The sequence below is a fragment of the Fusarium falciforme genome, chromosome 5 (genome assembly GCF_026873545.1).
Source record: "Fusarium falciforme chromosome 5, complete sequence".
Classification (NCBI taxonomy): domain Eukaryota; kingdom Fungi; phylum Ascomycota; class Sordariomycetes; order Hypocreales; family Nectriaceae; genus Fusarium; species Fusarium falciforme.
The window spans coordinates 126,178-143,529 of NC_070548.1; the positions used below are offsets into that span (position 1 = coordinate 126,178).

General features: G+C 50.4%; 5 protein-coding genes and 1 pseudogene across 6 annotated transcripts, besides 1 other annotated feature; 1 reads left to right on the forward strand and 5 right to left on the reverse strand.

Moving 5' to 3' along the window:
* Positions 1–215: 215 nt before the first annotated feature.
* Positions 216–2,531, reverse strand: NCS54_00633300 (Hypothetical protein; the record flags this gene model as incomplete). Its single annotated transcript, XM_053151797.1, has 7 exons — positions 216–267; positions 320–439; positions 489–562; positions 629–1,173; positions 1,293–2,125; positions 2,193–2,286; positions 2,486–2,531. The coding sequence occupies 7 exons, from the start codon at positions 2,529–2,531 to the stop codon at positions 216–218; spliced, it is 1,764 nt and encodes a 587-aa protein (XP_053007772.1).
* Positions 2,532–2,992: 461 nt separating this feature from the next.
* On the forward strand, positions 2,993–4,626 carry NCS54_00633400 (Hypothetical protein; the record flags this gene model as incomplete). The annotated part of the gene is made up of 2 exons (XM_053151798.1): positions 2,993–3,107; positions 3,158–4,626. 2 exons carry the CDS (start codon positions 2,993–2,995, stop codon positions 4,624–4,626), a joined length of 1,584 nt encoding a protein of 527 aa, XP_053007773.1.
* Positions 4,627–4,752: 126 nt separating this feature from the next.
* Positions 4,753–6,042, reverse strand: NCS54_00633500 (Hypothetical protein; the record flags this gene model as incomplete). Its single annotated transcript, XM_053151799.1, has 1 exon — positions 4,753–6,042. The coding sequence occupies one exon, from the start codon at positions 6,040–6,042 to the stop codon at positions 4,753–4,755; it is 1,290 nt and encodes a 429-aa protein (XP_053007774.1).
* A 1,624-nt stretch (positions 6,043–7,666) lies between these two features.
* NCS54_00633600 lies at positions 7,667–11,467 on the reverse strand (annotated as a pseudogene). Its single transcript has 3 exons — positions 11,046–11,467; positions 9,381–10,986; positions 7,667–9,328 (listed from the first exon to the last, which is right to left on the reverse strand).
* Positions 7,667–11,467: a sequence feature.
* Positions 11,468–13,022: 1,555 nt separating this feature from the next.
* On the reverse strand, positions 13,023–15,039 carry NCS54_00633700 (Hypothetical protein; the record flags this gene model as incomplete). Its single annotated transcript, XM_053151800.1, has 2 exons — positions 13,023–13,479; positions 13,535–15,039. The coding sequence occupies 2 exons, from the start codon at positions 15,037–15,039 to the stop codon at positions 13,023–13,025; spliced, it is 1,962 nt and encodes a 653-aa protein (XP_053007775.1).
* Positions 15,040–16,403: 1,364 nt separating this feature from the next.
* Positions 16,404–17,324, reverse strand: NCS54_00633800 (Hypothetical protein; the record flags this gene model as incomplete). The annotated part of the gene is made up of 2 exons (XM_053151801.1): positions 16,404–16,544; positions 16,599–17,324. The coding sequence occupies 2 exons, from the start codon at positions 17,322–17,324 to the stop codon at positions 16,404–16,406; spliced, it is 867 nt and encodes a 288-aa protein (XP_053007776.1).
* Positions 17,325–17,352: the final 28 nt, after the last annotated feature.

Below are 17,352 nucleotides of genomic sequence, written 5' to 3' on the forward strand. Positions count from 1 at the left end.
TTCGATACTTCAACATGAGTTCTTTGTAATCAGAAGCACTGGAAATGGAACTGAGAATGAACAGGTGATCGAAATCACCAAACTATATTGTCTGACCATGGGGGCAAAAGGAAAGCGACAATGACATAACTTGTGATACGCTCTCCAATTCGTGATATATTACTTATACGGAAGACTCCCGACAGCAGCTAATGACGCATTGCCCGGGGATAACATCACTCTTCCATCCTGGTTGGCCATCCCCATGAATCGAGGAGATGCTTCCTTCTATCCAAGTGGTTAGTCTTGGGAACTGCTCCATGAACCCAAGGGTACTTACGCCAGGTCGGTAGACCACCCAAACTCTGTGGTCGTCTTGTCCAGAATATTGATGACGGCACCTTGCTGACTTCTTTGAGAGCAACGATCTCCGACCATGGAGATTGCCATGCAGGCGGTTCTGGAACCGGGGTTAGCTAGCTGAACGAGAGAGTAAAGCCTAGACTTACATGTGCATCGGGTTGATTTTACTCATTGACTCCGCGATCCCACAAATAATCTCAAGATCGTTCCTTACTTGGGCCTGTTCGAGTCAGCTTCTGCATGCAAGGCGAGGCGTATCGGAGGTGTAAGTTTGCACTCTACCCACATCAATCCAACGAGAGGCCTCTCTCCGGGCTCGGCAGAGGCGAGGTACACGAGGGTCATGGACAATCAAGAGTATCCTTGAGAGATGGTAGTACTGAAGCCCCGCAGCAATGCAATCATTCAGCAGCCAGATCTCGGGGAAGGGTGCCCCATTACATTTTCGTCGTGCCATGACTGGGGTAAAGGAAGCTGGCGTACTCCTCATCCAGGAGGCAGTCGATTCGAGGAGTTCATCGTATGTGGTCGTATCCTTTCCCTCTCCAAAACAAAACCTGACCACTTCCATCAATTTAAGCAGCATTCTGTTCGTCCTGGAAAAATCATCGCTGGTATGAGTAAGATGCTCCAGGCCGGATCGGTAAGTGTCTTGATCGATGGGGGCCTGGTTCATAACTGCCAGGAACAACTCTTGTCTCAGACATGCCCACATTACGGCGTCATGAAACGTGACGGGAACTCTAGTCAAAAGAGGGGACACATGGAGCCTGGACATGTCAAGATGTGGGGGGATCAAGTCTGATGAGCCATCGTGATGCATCGAGGTGGCTGGACACGCAGGTTAGTGAGTCTATTCTAGCTTATAGGGTCAAGACACCACTCGATAGAGAACGCAAGAAGGCATTTTGCTGTGTTCAAGTTGAGCACAGATGAGAAGGATATCTAACCTTGAAGATGTTCGGAGAAATGATAGAGTAAAACGGCAACGTCGAGATGAGACATGTCCATGCCTGACCGAATCATCTGTTGTAAGAAATCATCGTGAGATGGCAGCTGCCGCCTATAGACATCGAGTTCAAGGTTTGAAGCACCGCCTTGAACAGCGTGAAAGTGTCCAGCGGCAACGACCAGAATCAGTTCGAGAAATGCTGGACATGTCGCGGCTATCGATGGAACACATGCTGAGAGGTATCTGTTTGGGTCGTAAGAGTCGAATGCGGGCGCGATATATTTGATATAATGTCGGAATAGCTTCGCCCTGGTGCGATCGTTGAGTGGCGCAGGTGGTAGATCGGCATTGGTAGATGTGCGATCATGTGGGAAGGAGTTGGAGCTTGATGGGCTGTGGTTAGAGAAAGGGTGATATTGACGAGGCCCGCCTAAGGAGACAATGCTGCTGCTGGTGTGTCCTGGAAGGGGCGCATGATGCAGTCGTTGGCAGGAGAAGATGGATGGCTGTGAGAGGCCAGGATCGAGTCGGGGAGAACTCCCTGATGACCCTTGAATGGGTGAGACGTAATCGCGATCTGTCTGCTGCGCAAGACCCGCAGAACCGGCACTCGAAGCAGTCTCGAGAGACGCTACTGGTTGTTGATCGGGACCGGGCGGGGAGGTGCTGCGATCAAGATTTTGCTGTCGCAGGGGCTGTCGTGATTCCCCATCCGACTCGGCATCGTCGTCGTAATACCGAGCAACCTCTAGACTTTGGTCGAGAAACTTGAGTCTCTTGCCAGCCGTCTTGCACCAGACCTGGGAGGTAGAAAACTCGGGTTGAGGCTCTCTGATGGATCAGTCAGCATTGTCGCATCTTGTGTCCTCATCGAGTTCCGGTCTAGCCGGCTACTCACCCGGTCTTGGATTTGTGCCGGAAGCGGACCCTGAGATTTCGGTTGCAGTCAATGTTCTTTTTGACGCACTGCGCGCAGGGTTTTTCCCCATCACCTGCACGATAAGCCAGTCAGGGTACCCTCGACGAACACATTGAACTGTGCAGCTACTCGGTACTTACACTTTAGATGTCTATCAAGATGGGATTCCGTCAGACAATGTCGTCACCTGTGAGATCAGAGGGAATGGGACAACTTGCCTCGCACGGCAATTCTAGGAAGGCGATCAGTCCCGGATGATCAGGATAGGCAACTTGGACTTACCTCACAACCGGGCCTCCGAGGACCGGTGGGCGGCATGGCAGCGAGAAGACGGGACGGAGAGAGAAGGGAGCAAGGGTCGAGAAGCGGGTCTTAAAAGTCAGGGCTTCGCTGTTTATATCCCTTTTCGACCTGCAGGGAAAATGTCCAAGCTCGTGGCGGAGACGGGGGCGGGGTAAATGCGGGGGGCGGAGAGAAGCCCTTAGACTCATGAGACGGAGATTCCCTTTCTCTGGCGTGGGATGCCCAACATGGTAATATCTTGATCAAGATTGGGTCTTTGGTGGTTGACATCCACATTGTAGTCGACGTGTATAAGAAAGGGCGCTTGTCATGGCTTTGGTGGTTGTAGTTTACTACTCTGATCAGCACTCCTTTTTCTAGAACAATTCTACTGCTCTCTGAGCACAAGCGGCGACGTTTTCTCAGTTGCCCGATTCTCCTCTAGCCTATTTTGTACAAACCTTCTTGGTCGATTTTCTTTCACCTGGACCAGAGAAATGTCAGTCTCTGTCGCGTCTCTGGGCACTACGCCCTATGCCGCGACATTGGGAGTTGTCGCAGTCATCTACTTCCTGATCTATCCATTTGTCGTTTACCTTAGAGACTCGAAAGGTAAAATACATTCTGTCTTTCTGTGTTGCCTCAATATTTACCACGCCTAGGCCTTCGGCGATTCCCAAACATGTCCACCTTCTCGGGCATGTCCAACCTCCCTTTCATGGTCCTCGCTCATGGAGGCGCCCGATCTTCCGCGATGGCCAAGATGCACAAGAAGGAGCCAATCCTTCGAACTGGCCCAAACACTTTGTCCTTTGGTAGTGTCAAGGCTATTAAGGGCATCTACGGTCACGGAACCCCCTGCACCAAGGACGAATCGTACGTGCTCACGGCCGGAACTCATTTCCACTTGGCCGACGTCGTCGACAAGCCCGACCACGCACGAAAGCGAAAAGTTCTCTCCTCCGCTTACGCCCTCAAGAACCTCGAGGAATGGGAATACAAGGTCGCTGATAAGGTGCAGAGAATGATGAACCACTTTGAAAAGTGCTGCACGGCTCCTTTGCCCAAGGGCGTCAAGTATCCCAACCCTGAGGACGTCAACGTCGACTTCCGCGCTTGGTCCAACTTCTTTTCGCTCGATGCCATTGCCGATATTGGTCTCTCAGAGAAACTCGGCCTCCTCGACCGGGGCCACGACCGAGTCGAAGCGCAGGAGAAGAACGGTACCATTTTCGAAGCCAACCTCCGAGAATGCCTCTATCCCACTGCTCGAAAGCAATCTCTCCTTCTCTGGAGCTACGATAACTACAAGCTGCTCGACAAGATTTCCAACATCATCCCCTACTACAGACGCATGTCCGAATCGAGCCGAGGCTGGGATGCTATTGTCCTCCGCCGTGCGAACCTCCGACTGCAACGCTATAATGCCGGAGAGAAGCTTGATGACTTCTTCCAAGCTCTAATGGAGGACAAGAGCGGTAACCCTCACAACCTTGAATGGGGCGAGGTTGTTGCCGAAATCAACATCATGATGAACGCCGGAAGTGTCACTACTGCTATCGCCCTTGCAAACGTCCTCTACCAGCTGCTTCTCAATCCGGACAAGATGGAGACCCTGCGAAACGAGATCGACTCGGTTTTGGAGCCTGATGAGATGGTTGCTCCTTATGACAAGGTGAAGCATCTTCCTTACCTTCGAGCCTGTCTGGATGAGTCCCTTCGACTTTGGCCTCCTACTCCTCAAAGCCTTGGTCGCAAGACTCCTCCTGAAGGTACGACAATCATGGGCCAGTACATCCCAGGCAACACCACTGTCGGCATCTCGGCTCTCGTGGCGCATCGCGACGAGACTGTCTACCCAGAGGCCGAAAAGTACCTCCCCGAGAGATTCCTTGGCGAAAAGGGCAAGGAACTCCAGTCTTGGTTCATCACCTTCTCAGCTGGCGCCAGAGGTTGCATCGGACGCAATATCTCCTACCTTGAGCAGGCTGTTTGTCTTGCCTCGATTGTTCACAGGTACGAGTTCGCTCTGCCTGCAGGCTTCGAGCTCAAACGGGAAGAGACCATGAACCACATCTTGGGAGAGATGCCTGTCAAGGTGTGGCGAAGAGATCTTGGTGAGGAGGAATGATGGATGAAAAGCATAGAGCATAGCGAACTTGATATTGAATTTGTAATTAGGAACAGAAGAGAAGGCGTGGATAGTACCGCCTCATTATAAAGAGATTGAATCAAACTCGAACCCTTCGACTCCTCGTTAGGCAAGATCCGACTCCTTTACCAAGATATCCCTGGTAACTTCATGTATGTCACGGAGACCTGCAAGGTGCATGTTCATGGTCAAATCACCACACATGGCTCGAAGTACATGTCTGACTCCCTCTTCTCCTCCCAGTGCCAGCCCATACGCATAGGGTCGACCGACCAGAACACACTTGGCCCCCAGAGCGATTGCCTTGATGATATCAGCACCACATCTGATACCACTGTCAAAGATGACATCGATCTTATCTCCAACAGCATCAACAACCTTCGGCAGCATTCCCAAGCTGCTGGCTCCACCATCCTGCTGTCTTCCGCCATGGTTGCTCACAACAATTCCTTGGACGCCCACTTCAGCACATTTCTTAGCATCATGCACGCTTTGAATGCCCTTGAGAACAATAGGCCCATCCCAGTGCTTCTTGAGGAACTCGACGTCTTCCCAAGAGTGTGAGTGTCCAGGGAATATAATTTTGGCCCATTCTCGTGCCGCCGGGCCAAGGCTGGCTCCAGTTGCTCCGCCCTGGGTTGACTGGTACACGCCACTGGGGGCGCTAGAGATGTCGTACCCATGCTTTTCTTTGAACTGCTTTTGAAAGACGGGGTCTGTCAACCCAATTTCCACGCCGATATGATCTGGGTGGATGAATGGGTTGTATCCATTGTCCAGATCACTGGGACGCCATCCGAGCACATAAGTATCGAGTGTGACGAACAAGGCGGTATAACCGGCTGCCTTGGCTCGCTTCAGGAGGGAGATTGTGATGTCGTCATGCTCACGACTTGGCCAGTAAAGTTGGTACCACCTGGGAGCACCTGCGCCATTTGCGGATGCCACATCCTCGATGCTTGTGCTTGAAGCCGTACTCAGGATGTATGGGATGCCAAGTGAAGCAGTGGCTCGGGCGGTAGCAGCCTCTCCCTCAGGGTTGAAGATCTTTTGCACACCAATCGGCGCAATAGCAACTGGGAAGGGCAGGGTTTGACCGAGAACCGTTGTCGTCGTGTCTGAAAACCTCTCGTTGCCAGCATCGTCCTTTCGGCTAGGCACCAAGCGTCTAGGCACAATGGACCAACGGGTAAAAGAGGTGAGATTGTTTCGATAGGTTGAGCCAGCTCCGCAGTTGCCGTGGATGTAGCCCCAGGAGGTTGCCGAGAGGACATCCTTGGCCATAGGCTCCCATTCTGATGACTGAAAGGTGAACGAAGGTCGAGCAAAGTGGAGTCCAGCATCGAAGATGGACTTTTCGTATTCGAGAACATCAGAGCTTGTTGCAGGAGCCATGGTGAATGACTGAAACGTAGGTAGAGAAGATTGGTGGATGGTGCGAGTCTTGGCACAGGTTGCTGTCGAAACTCTTATATCTTCATGAATCATACCTATTACCTCGGTTATCTACCATGGTGCGACAATTACATCATGGCCTTGAGAGTATTTTGCATTCTTTCATCATCAATTGAGTTTCTAGCTGAGGAATTTCCCGATAAAAAGGCAAAACAAGAGTTAGGAAAGCATAATGACGTCGAAGATGACAGAATATAACGGGGCTCAACGGGAACTTCGGAAGAGTCGGGAAGATTGTGGATCTTGGAGATCAAGATACGAACTTTGCAGGGGATTATGGGGATTAGTGAGTTGATAACATCTTTTACGATTACACAAAGAGAAAACACATGCTTAAGAACATGACTCTGTATGGCCCATGCCCAACTTGAGTTATCAATAAGGTTTTACGTTCAGTGAGCCCTGACAACTGACGGGCTTACAATCCAGTTTCCGGTTTATTAGCATTGTCTTTCAATTTCCCAAACATATTGGATTAGCAGACTAGAACGAGTATTGAGGGAGACGATACTACTCAGCTCATCTGGTGGGCTGGCTTGTAGTTTTCTGGTCGCTCGTGAGGGGCGGTTTTGTGTCTACGGTCGTTCGGTAAGGAGCAGGTAGGGAGTCTAAGGAGCATAAACGGGTATCATATAAGAACGTTCAATAAATCAAGTCATTCGTTCAAAGACATGCCACTTGTTGATATAATTAATGCCTGCAGACGCGGGGCCCGCCAACCACCCATAGGCGTAAAAATCTCTTCTGAGGTAGCTCTCAGGTAGAATTATTAGAAGAACATGTTCCGGCCGAAGGACTCGCTTCGTTCCTCGCTACCATACAAGCTCTATCCTCTTTCATTTTCTTAAGGCTATTCAGCAACTCAGCGACATAACATTCTTAATACACAAGTATAGGGTATTTGTCCTTCTCTTCTTCACAAGTGACATGGGTACGATGCTGACTCACCTAGTCACGTCATCATCCTCTTGAATGAGACAGGTATAGCGGCCCACTAACTAACTGACCTGGTGTATCTTATCAGTCGTCTTAGCCAGAAGCATCCATTTCTTTACCCTTTAACTCCTCCAACTCCTCCCCTACCATGACGATGTCTTTTGACCTCGAGCGCGTTGACAAGCTCGGCACCACTGATGTTTCCCGCCACTCAACCAGGCATGCTCGCCCCCTCACATCATACCCACTGATTTGAAAATCTGATAACCATGATATCCTTTATAGAGCACCCCAAGACAATAATAGACTCTCCAATGACATAGAACAGCTGCCCAAAATACCCGTCACGAGGTCTAGACTCAGAGGGAAGCCACAGGAGGTTCTGTCCCGAATACTGGATCCAAGACCTATCAGCACTGAGAGTGAACTTGCTGTTCGTTTCTGGTACTTCGGTTGGCGTCAATGATAGATCCCCAGCGACGAGTGTAGTCTCGTTCAATGAAAATGGGCCACTTGTCGTGTATAAAGTGGTGTTGTCAGGACTGAACGAGAGGCTGTATATGTCACAGGCCAATGGGATTTGTTTCAAACACTGGCGTTTTCGAACCGACCAAATGGTGATGTATCCACTAGTTCCCTGGACAGATGCAACGAGGTTTGAGTCCTGTGAAAAGGCAATCAAGCGGGCATAGCCAGCGGATCGTAGCAGATAGTCATACTCGCCTATTTCCCAGATGAGAATTCCCTTTCCAACCGTCAAGGCTAGGAATTTCATCCTGGGTGCTACGGCCAGGCTGTGGAATTTCGGCAGTTCAAAACACCGGAGGAAGATTCGCTCGTAGGTTCCCTTCTCCCATTGCCAGCCCTCGATGATTCCATTCTTGTGTACAACCACCAGCCGGCGTGAATCGGCTGCAAAAGCAAGATAACGGGGGCGGTTGCTGGCACTAACTAGTGTGTGTACACACTTCCCCGTCTCTGTCGACCAGATCCGGACGAGGCCATCTGCTGACGCCGCAGCCAAGAGAGTCGCATCAGGAGAGAATTCCGTCAGTTTCCCCCATTCAATGCGCCCTTCAAGTATTGATTGGCGACCTCCCGTGTCAGCGGACCAAAGACTGATCACTGTGCGTGATCTTGCCGCTACGAGGCTCGAGTTTGCCACAAAGTGCACTGATAGTATTTGGTCGTCCGAAATACTCGTGGAAGCCCGTGGAGTTGTAGACCAGATCCGCACGCAGCCGTCGAAGGAACCGGACGCGATCAGCCCTAAGTCGGATGAGAAAGATGCTGAGGTGGCGTTGTGGGCGTTTATGCTCCACGTTTCTTCAGTCGGCGAGAACTGACGGAAGTGAATGTCTCTGCTCGACGCCATGACCATCATTTCGAGATCTGGTGACCAGGCTGCCGAGAAGATGCGGTCCTGTTGCTCGTTGTACACTTGCAGACAACCACCTCCTTCAACTGCCCAGATACGAACTATTCCATTCCGCGATGTCGACGCAATCCGGCATGAGTCTGATGAAAAGGCCACTGATGTAACTCCCCTCTCGTGACTGTTCAGGCTTCGAATATATTGGCCGCTGTGGATTGACCAAACTCGGACATAGTCATCCAATGACCCTGAGGCAATCAGATTTCTGCTTGGTGAGCAGGCACACACCTCGACTGGCGAAGTGTGGCCTTCCAGGGTGTGAGTGGTCGCAGTGGTGGCAACCGACCAGACTCGAACATAAGTATCATCTGACCCGGAAATAAGAGTCCTTGAGTCAGGAGAAAAGACAACAGAGCGGACTGTGTTATTATGACCCGTAAATGTTCCAAGTTGATCGCCGGTTTGTACTGACCAAAGTTTGAGCGTACAATCTTTCGATGCAGATGCCAGGAACTTGGAATCATGAGAGAAGGCAACCGAGTAAACCCCACTGTCGTGTCCTTCAAGCGTTTGAAGATGCTCCCCCGTGTCGGCCTCCCAGATGCGCACCGTCGCATCGTCCGATGCAGACGCTAGAAGCCGTGAGTCAGGGGAAAAGACCGCATCAAAGACCATGGCTTTGTGGCCTTCAAGCGACATCAAAGCAGCAGACCAATCTTGGTCCACCTTGGGAAAGAGAGTAATATATGGCGGCATGTCCTCTACAAAAGTTTGGCGGATGACGCTATTCACCGGACTGAAGATGAGCGCCGAAGAATAGAGCTGCGATGGCACCTGGGAGGCAATGTGTCTGTGAGCCAAGACGAAACGCCTTGCACCTTCGAGAAAAGAGACCACTTCTGATACTGCTTCGAACTGTTAAGAATTAGTATTGGTCAAGGTTAGTACGCTTGCAGTTTGGACATACCTGCGCCAGGTTTTGCAACACGGAGATTTGAGTAATTGTTTCAGAAACTCGGCCGAGAATACTGAGTGCTTCCAACCAGTGGAGGAAATGTATCCTGAGGAACTCGTGTACTCTATCGCCGTCATGGATCCGAACCTGGCTGTTCCTCAGATGATGGACCCAGTAGAGGCACGCATACTGCACCTCCTCTGGCAGACAATGCGTTTTAAACTCGGTGCTGATGCCAGAACAGGACGTCCCAGGCCACTGGAAATTACAGATGTTCTTGTGCAGGGGAGTTCGTGTCGTCAGCAGATCTAGACACTGGAATGCCAGTTCTTTGTGGGTGTTGGCCTCATTGATCTGGAAATCGGTGCTACCCGGGTTCTCGGCGTTCAGCAGGAAGTCGCGAAAGGACAAGTGAAAGAGCCGCACAACACCGTCGGGTATGTCAGGGACGTTGAGCACGGAATGTAGTGAGTCGAGCGTCTGGTCGATAAGGTTGTGGGGAATATCTAGCAGGCGTCCGAGACATCCTATAGAGAGCGGCGTCTGTAGAAGAACCAGGGGCCCGATGATGGCACGGAATTGCTGGAGGATGTGATCTTTGTCTCGGCTGGAGCGGCCAGCAACAAGTGGGCTCAATGCAGAAAGATACGTGGCGCTGATATTGCCACCAATGTCGCTACGCAGAGTGAGATCATGCAAGATCCTTGTGAGTTGGTCGTCTGGGCTGCCCAAGACACGATCCCCGATGATACGCATCATTGTGGCCGCAATGATGAACAGCGGAGACGCACTCCGGGCAAGAATCGCAATATGCAGCGGGTTGGGCCAATCCGGTGACAAGTGTCTATGGAGAGGCACAGTTCGGTTGAACGAATCCCTGATGAGCTTGGCTTCATGCATCAGATATATGAAGAGATCGGCCTCCACATGAAGCGGAGGAACCTCATGTAGGATCAGTGTTTCGTAGACACCTTCGTGACCCGAGAACCCGAGCCGGATGGGCAGCTCTGGTCTGCTGGTAACGAGAACCTTGAGTCTAGATGAGTTCAGGCTGTTCGCCTGTGTAAAGGCGGATATGATGATCCTGATATCCTGGTCCGAGTCACACTCGTCCAAGGCATCGATGATGATAATGAGGCTCTGTGATTGTGCTTGGATCCGAGACAGGGGCCCCACAACAAGCCTTTGAAACTGCTCCTTGAGAGGCTTTTGCGAGATGGATGGCTCAGTTTCAAGGACTTGGATGATATGAGGTAAGGCGGCGGGATACGCATAGGCAAGTTGATATGCGATGGTCGAGAATAGAAGTGTAGAAGCTGAGCGATCATGCTCGCCTCTTTTGAAGAAAAAGCTGGCCCCGAGGCTTCCTATGGAATCAAAATAGGCGGCCAAGGTCCGCGAAATGGTCGATTTCCCGGTCCCTGCCATGCCATTCAGCCAGTACAGTGGTTTTGTCTGAGGATCTTGAGCCCACTGGCGTATTTGGGAGAGAAGGTCGAGCCTGGTTTCGGGGTGGCATCTTGGAGCGTGTTCATTCTGGTGCGAGTTGTAAGATGCGCCTGAGGCTGTGGGGAGCTTGGAGAGGACCATCTGTTGATTGGTACCGAGAATGATGGCGCTGGAAAGACATTAGAGTGGCTCTGTAGTGTGCATAAGAGTATCGGGGGCGCAATATACCACTGATCAATTTGCAGACCTGCATCCATGATGTCCATCCAGGATTGGATATCGCTGATTAGTTTGACCACTTCTGAACTACTGAAAGGCCATGTAAGGGCTCGAATTCCCAGCAGGTTCCTGGCTGAATGTCTTTTTCTTGGCTTCAGCTTCTCGTGAACCTGGAAAAGATGTCCACAGCAGGCATCAACAGCCTGGCGTACGTTGTTTGACACGGAGAGTTTGGCGCCATTGCGTCCCTCGAGGAGATTCCGGTGGCCCTGAACTATTACCCGCAGCGCCTCAACCTGCCTTTGCAGGCGTTGGATATCCGCCGCGGCATTTTTGACGGAGGCCGAATACTCGACACACCACCCGACGATCTTGGCCGACAATTCAATGATGGTGAGGCAGCCGGAGACCAAGCCCAGCGCTTCCACCATGATAGGCAGACTTGAGAGGAAAAAAAGGGCGATTGGGCCCGGGAAAGAGGGTGAAGAAGGGGAGGGAAGGTATCACGCCGAGGGCGCCAGCCTGGTCTCCCACCTTTATGGCTCAGGACCTACGGTGCTTTGTCGATCTGTCTCGGCGCTTAGCAATGCAGGGTCTGTCTGCATGGATACCTGAGGCTTTGGTGAGAGCAAAAGTCCACAAGTGCGATGTAAACTACGCCGTAAACTTCACGCAACGCTCATAATTTAGTTACCTGTTCGAATATTACTACAGATTAGCCACTCTAGAATAGATAAGTCCAACGGAAATGGCACAGATGCTCAAGGGTTTTATCTGAGTCTACCGACTTGCAACAATTTATCAGATCATGCTCAGGTCCCTCGCACTTCCGGAGCCTGAGATTAACAAGTAACGAACCAGAGAATGTCTTTATTTTACCCCCCACCGCAAGACCACATTTCTCAAATCTGCCGCCAAGACCCAGGCAGGAAGAGAGAGGATGCTGGGCGAGTGGCCGGTTTTAATTGGGCAAGCTCGAGGAGCTGAAAGTTATTGTGGCTTGAAGGGGGCGCTTAATGCACCTCAACCACTGGGCGACCAATCTTAGGGGGCATGTATTGTGATTGACTGACATGCCTGATGATTGCGCTTGCCTTGACACAAAAATTAGTTGCCTAGCTGCTAGTAAATGAGCATCTTGTTCCTTTCTCAGCGTAATGGCATCGAGCACTGGATAAAGAAATGCAGTATAGACTAAGCATCCTTTGGACATGATCACATTAGTATTCTTTGTTATAGTTGAAGTCCGACCCTTGATGGGTTAACTGAGCCAGAAGATCGAACTTAGAAACAGCAAAGTAGAGTCATCAGCACAACAAGCAGTGTCCCGTTATTATTTTAGGCTGGCGTGAGGTGGTAGCGTTTGTCTGAGTGTAGAAATGACTGATACGTCCAGGGAATCGGAGTGATAGCGTTGGGCCTGAGATGTTGAGAGGAACAAGGCAAAGGAAGCACATCGCGTGAAGAATATATTATCAAGAGTCTTCAATTGTGGTGCATACATTGAACGGACCATATTTCACCTTGGGCGAGAACATGGGTAACATCTCTGCATCCATGTTATCCACAGAATTGGGCAACCATCCTGGAGACAGAGAGAACCAGTCGTTAGCGAAACGGCCTGGGATGCAGACGTAGCGAATAATGATGAATAGCTGGGCTTTAATCACACTGTCCAAGTGAATTAGAAATGTCTCGCAAAATTCAGTGGAACACTTACACCCTCTTGCTGCATCCATTCTCGGGTTCTCGGATGACCCGACACGTCGACCTGCTCAAGCTCGTTGGTTCCAAAGTTCGGCGTTCTTATATAATTGCGCCAACCCCTGGCAAATGTTGAACTTCTCATCTCACACGCTTTACAGCGATCAAGGTTAAGTAAAATCCAAATGGCATTGGATTCACTCCCACAATAAAAATAAATACATAGTTATTAATAAAACTCTCATTCATGAAGTAGCTTCCAGTCAGTAAACACGGGTAGTTTCAACGTCTTCGTCGATAACGTGCCATCAGCCAGAGGCCCAGCTTCACAGATGGCACCAGCCCCGGGAGGATAGCGCAACGTATTTGAAATCCCAGCAATTCCTCATACGACGAAAAATTTAGAACAGGTGTTACCCTTGAGCCTTCATAGATTCCATGAGGGCGGTTCATAGCAAGCGGCCAGATGTCGTCAAGGGGGGTACTCTGTGTGATGAGTAGCGCCCCTACGTCATCCCACAGCACACTTCCAAGCACTCTCACGTTCCCCTCGTAGTTAGGACGCCTTCGATCTTCAGGTTTTGTTTTGGGATCAAAATCTGGATCTACTGCTAGGACGAATTTTGCACCGCCCCTAACAGGGTCGAGGTACGATTTCATGACATCTTCGTCGATGACCAGAAACGCCCTCTTGTGGGCATCGCGAGCATCCTCTGAGTTGATGTGTTTGTGGAAGTGCCTAGAGTTAGATGTAAGATTGCCAGAAATCGGGCTCTTGATGAAGGTCAACTTACTTCTTGGCAGCCTCAATATCCCTGTCAGGAATTTCAAGCTCTTGGCCATCCAGCCAGTGAATCTTGCAAGCAGCACGGACATCGTCGATACCCTTCACATCTCTACCCCAATCGGAGATGTCCGACTCAAACTTGGCCTTGAAATCGTTCCATGCCTCAGAAGTGTGGCTATGGCACAGCCGATACGCGACGAAACCACATCTGCGATTGCCATACCCCAAGTCTGCCTTTGTCAAATCCAACCAAGGGTCGAGATCCAGTTCTTGAGGTTCTCCACGCAGTTCTCTTCGGGATTGAGCCTGTGCGTCGAGCTGGCTATGGCACCGGATTAGGAGACGCGCGGGGTCATTGCTCTCCAGCTCGATTGGACTCATTCCTAGTCTTTCATAGGTCTCGTATTCTTCTTTCCGTGTAAGATAGTACCAACGCCCAATGTAGTCAGATTTTCGTTTCAAAAGATGGAGGGAAAAGGAAATGGGCTTTTCACGGAAGCCTCCCGGTGGTTCCGAGCCCAGTGGTCTCTGAAGCGGTATGTTGCTACCTTTGTATCCTTCCATCGGTAGGAATATCGTGTAATCAGCATGGGCGCCGTTAACGAGAAGGTCGTAAATCTTGTTGGCCAGATCCCACTGTACCTCGTCAACTTCACTTTCATGTGTTGGGCTGTGGGAGGCGAGCTGGTCTAGAACTGGTTGCCGAAGGCGTTGGATGTGCTCAGTGACCCATCCATGGGCCATTTCACACATGGAGTCAAAGTGGGATTTGGTATGCTGATACCAGAGGGCGGTCAACGATATCTCCTTGAAATCATCCCCGTTGGCCGCCAATCTTCGACAGGCGTTGATAGCTTCCTCACAGTCGTGCAGGTCGTCCCAAATCCGATTGTAGACAGTCCGCATAGCTTTTTTCATCCAGCCTTCGTTCAGGTATTGGAAGACGTCGATGACGGCCACGATGTAACGACAAGCCATTGGAAAATTCCACATATTGTCAAGGTCTAGTTCCTTCCAGCGTCTCTCTGACAAGGGCGGAATGCCTTCCCATATTCTCTTCTTCATGGTATAGAGTTCAGTAGCGATAGGTGGAAGTTTTTCGTCGTCCTTGGTGAGGTTGAGCCTGCTAGCGATGGAAGTGACCGCGGCCTGCCCGAGATGATGATACTCAGCAGGTGCCCACTGAGAATATGGTTTGGTCATGTTGGTAAATTCTTCCTTTGTGGCCAGTGGCAGAATCGTTTGGCGGCCCTCGGGGAGATGGCCCCCTCTGGCGAATGATAAAAAAGCGGCAACCATTTGAGGCTCTATCGGGACGTCTGAACTCCAAAGTCCAATATCTTTAAGGGGGTTTCGATTATAGAGGACTTTTTTGATAATGGGGAGGGGAATATTCCCTCGTTTGACACCTTCTTCCCTGGCATGCCCAGACGGAGACGTGTCATTCTCGGTGAGGGCCATGTCCAGGCGTAGCCAGAATTCGGATACCGAATAGTCAGGTTCGTCAGGCATAGTGAGCGATTTTACTTGCGTGCGGCAGGGAAAAGAGTTTTGCGTGCATACAATAGGCTAATATATAGCTCGGCCTCTGTAGTCGACAGATCTTGGGGTTGCCGTGAGTAGAGTTGTAGCTATACTCGTCACGTTCAGGAGAGTGAAAAAAGATTCCCTTTTGTCAATGCCTCGGGTTTTACTCGGTTCTTAACCCAGACCCCCTGGCCGACCCTCGCTTCACGTGGCGAATGAAAGAGGAAATGCCCGAGCGTGTGTGGACAACCAACAACCTCGTATGACATGGTGTTTCCATTCACGCTTAAATATGAAACCCCACCGCTTCAGCGTGTATTTATCATGAGCCCAATGAGAAGCCCGTGGGGTTCTTTTACTAGTACTTAAGCTTCTTTATCTATAGTTGTAGGTTTTTTAAATATAAATATTGAGCGAACATTTCCAGGCGTCGCCCGAGATGTTGCACCTCATTGCTGACACTATGCCGGGCCTTCCGTAATGATTCCGTTTGTTGCCTCCTCAACTCTTCACAGTAACTGTGTTGGTGAAGGGATCAGTGACTCGGAAGCTGGTTGTAATCTCGGCTCAGGGGTGTCCATGGACCACAACCAACCAACAGTTGTCACAACCTTATTTCTTCCGTTAACCGAGGCTTGGCTGAAAGTCAAAAAGTGCACAGCATTATTGCCCCTTGATAACCTACGGAATTGCCTCCGATTTGGAGGGCGTTTGCGATCGCTGGGCATCGGTATGAAAACCCTATGTCGACACATCACCACCAAGACGGACGAGGCCACAATTCCCAAGTGGATGGAAGAGAGCTTAGTTAATTAGGTAGGGCGATATAATAGCCGTATTATCTCTAGTGGGGAGAAACAGAAGAGCGTTCACTTACGTGTAATTTGTCGGTGAGGGTAGTTATGTGCCACACTTGATAATTCCGGTTTCTGTATAGTAAGGCCGTATTTTCTTACCCAGGAGTAAAAAAAAGTGTATCAACAATATTACCGCAGTCGCAAAGCCTCATTCAGGAAGAAACACTCAGGGCTTTGTTCAATGCGTTTGAAACCCAGTCACCTGGGCATGATAGGTTTGGCTTCAGGGTAGGCAGCTGCCAGGGCTTGAGGTATTGTTTTCGAGCAAGGCAAATTCGAACACCAAAGTCAATCAGAAGAAGCAAATATATAAACATATAATCAAAAGGTAGCTTCCAAAAGATCTAAAGAGAGTATAGGAAGACTCGGTGTTGACTGGCCTGACTAGGTAGGTACTGGTAATTTGAATCATGAACAAATTTATCAACCATTACGGACCTCGGGATCGGTTCTTTGCCAAGGAATATGACATCAACGCAAACTTTCTATTCTCTACTGACATAGCTGAACCTGTCCTTTTGTCGCCCCTTTAATATCATAGGGTTGAGCCACGTACTTCCTGCCCCTTGTCTCCGGGCTCGGGATCTTTCTAACGCGTTGCTGACCCAGCACCTTATCACAACCCCAATCGGCCTATTTTGTGTTAGACGTGAATTGCTTAACTCTCGATGTTTCCGGAAAACGTACCATTGGATCGCCCTGAGTCGCCGGCTGAGGACAAGTGTCAACCCACTTGACTTGTCCAATCTTGTTGCCATTCTTATCCCCCTCGGTTGATTCTTGAGAAGATACGGTGACTATCCTGGCGTTTCTTCCCTTGAAATCTTTTCTGCCGGGATATTGGCGGTGGTACAGTTGAAGGGCCGTGACCTGGCCGCACATGGCTTGATTGCCACCTAGCCCGCCTACACTTTGCGATGTTACTTTGGCAAGTTGGCAGAGCTTCAATGCTGAATAGACCGGTGTATGCTCTAGGTCATACGAATAGGACCCGTATCCCTTCTGCGAAGAAGCCAAAATGACTTCATCGTCAAAGGCCAATGCAGTCATGGCGGAAGGCCTCGCGTCCTGGCTGGCGCCGTAAGCCTTGATGGCATCGGTCATTTCGCCATAGGCATCCATAGCCAGCTGTAGCAGTTGACCGTCGGACAGAGATTTGGGAATGGACTTGATGTGGCTGGTCATTACCCAATAGTGAGAGAGTGAGGATACACTCGGAGACTGGTTGGGCCACTTGTTCGCCACCAGTGGCCAATCGACCTTGACTTGGAGATTGCCAGAAACCCGTGGCTCTGTTTCTGGGAGCACATAGGGCTTCTTTGAGCCTTTGCCGGCCCCTAGCACATCGTCGATCAATGCGCAGAGCACGACAGAGACCAGCAAGGCCAAGGCTCGCGAGGCTGCGATGATCATGGTGAAGAGGCGGGGAGGCCCTGAGCTA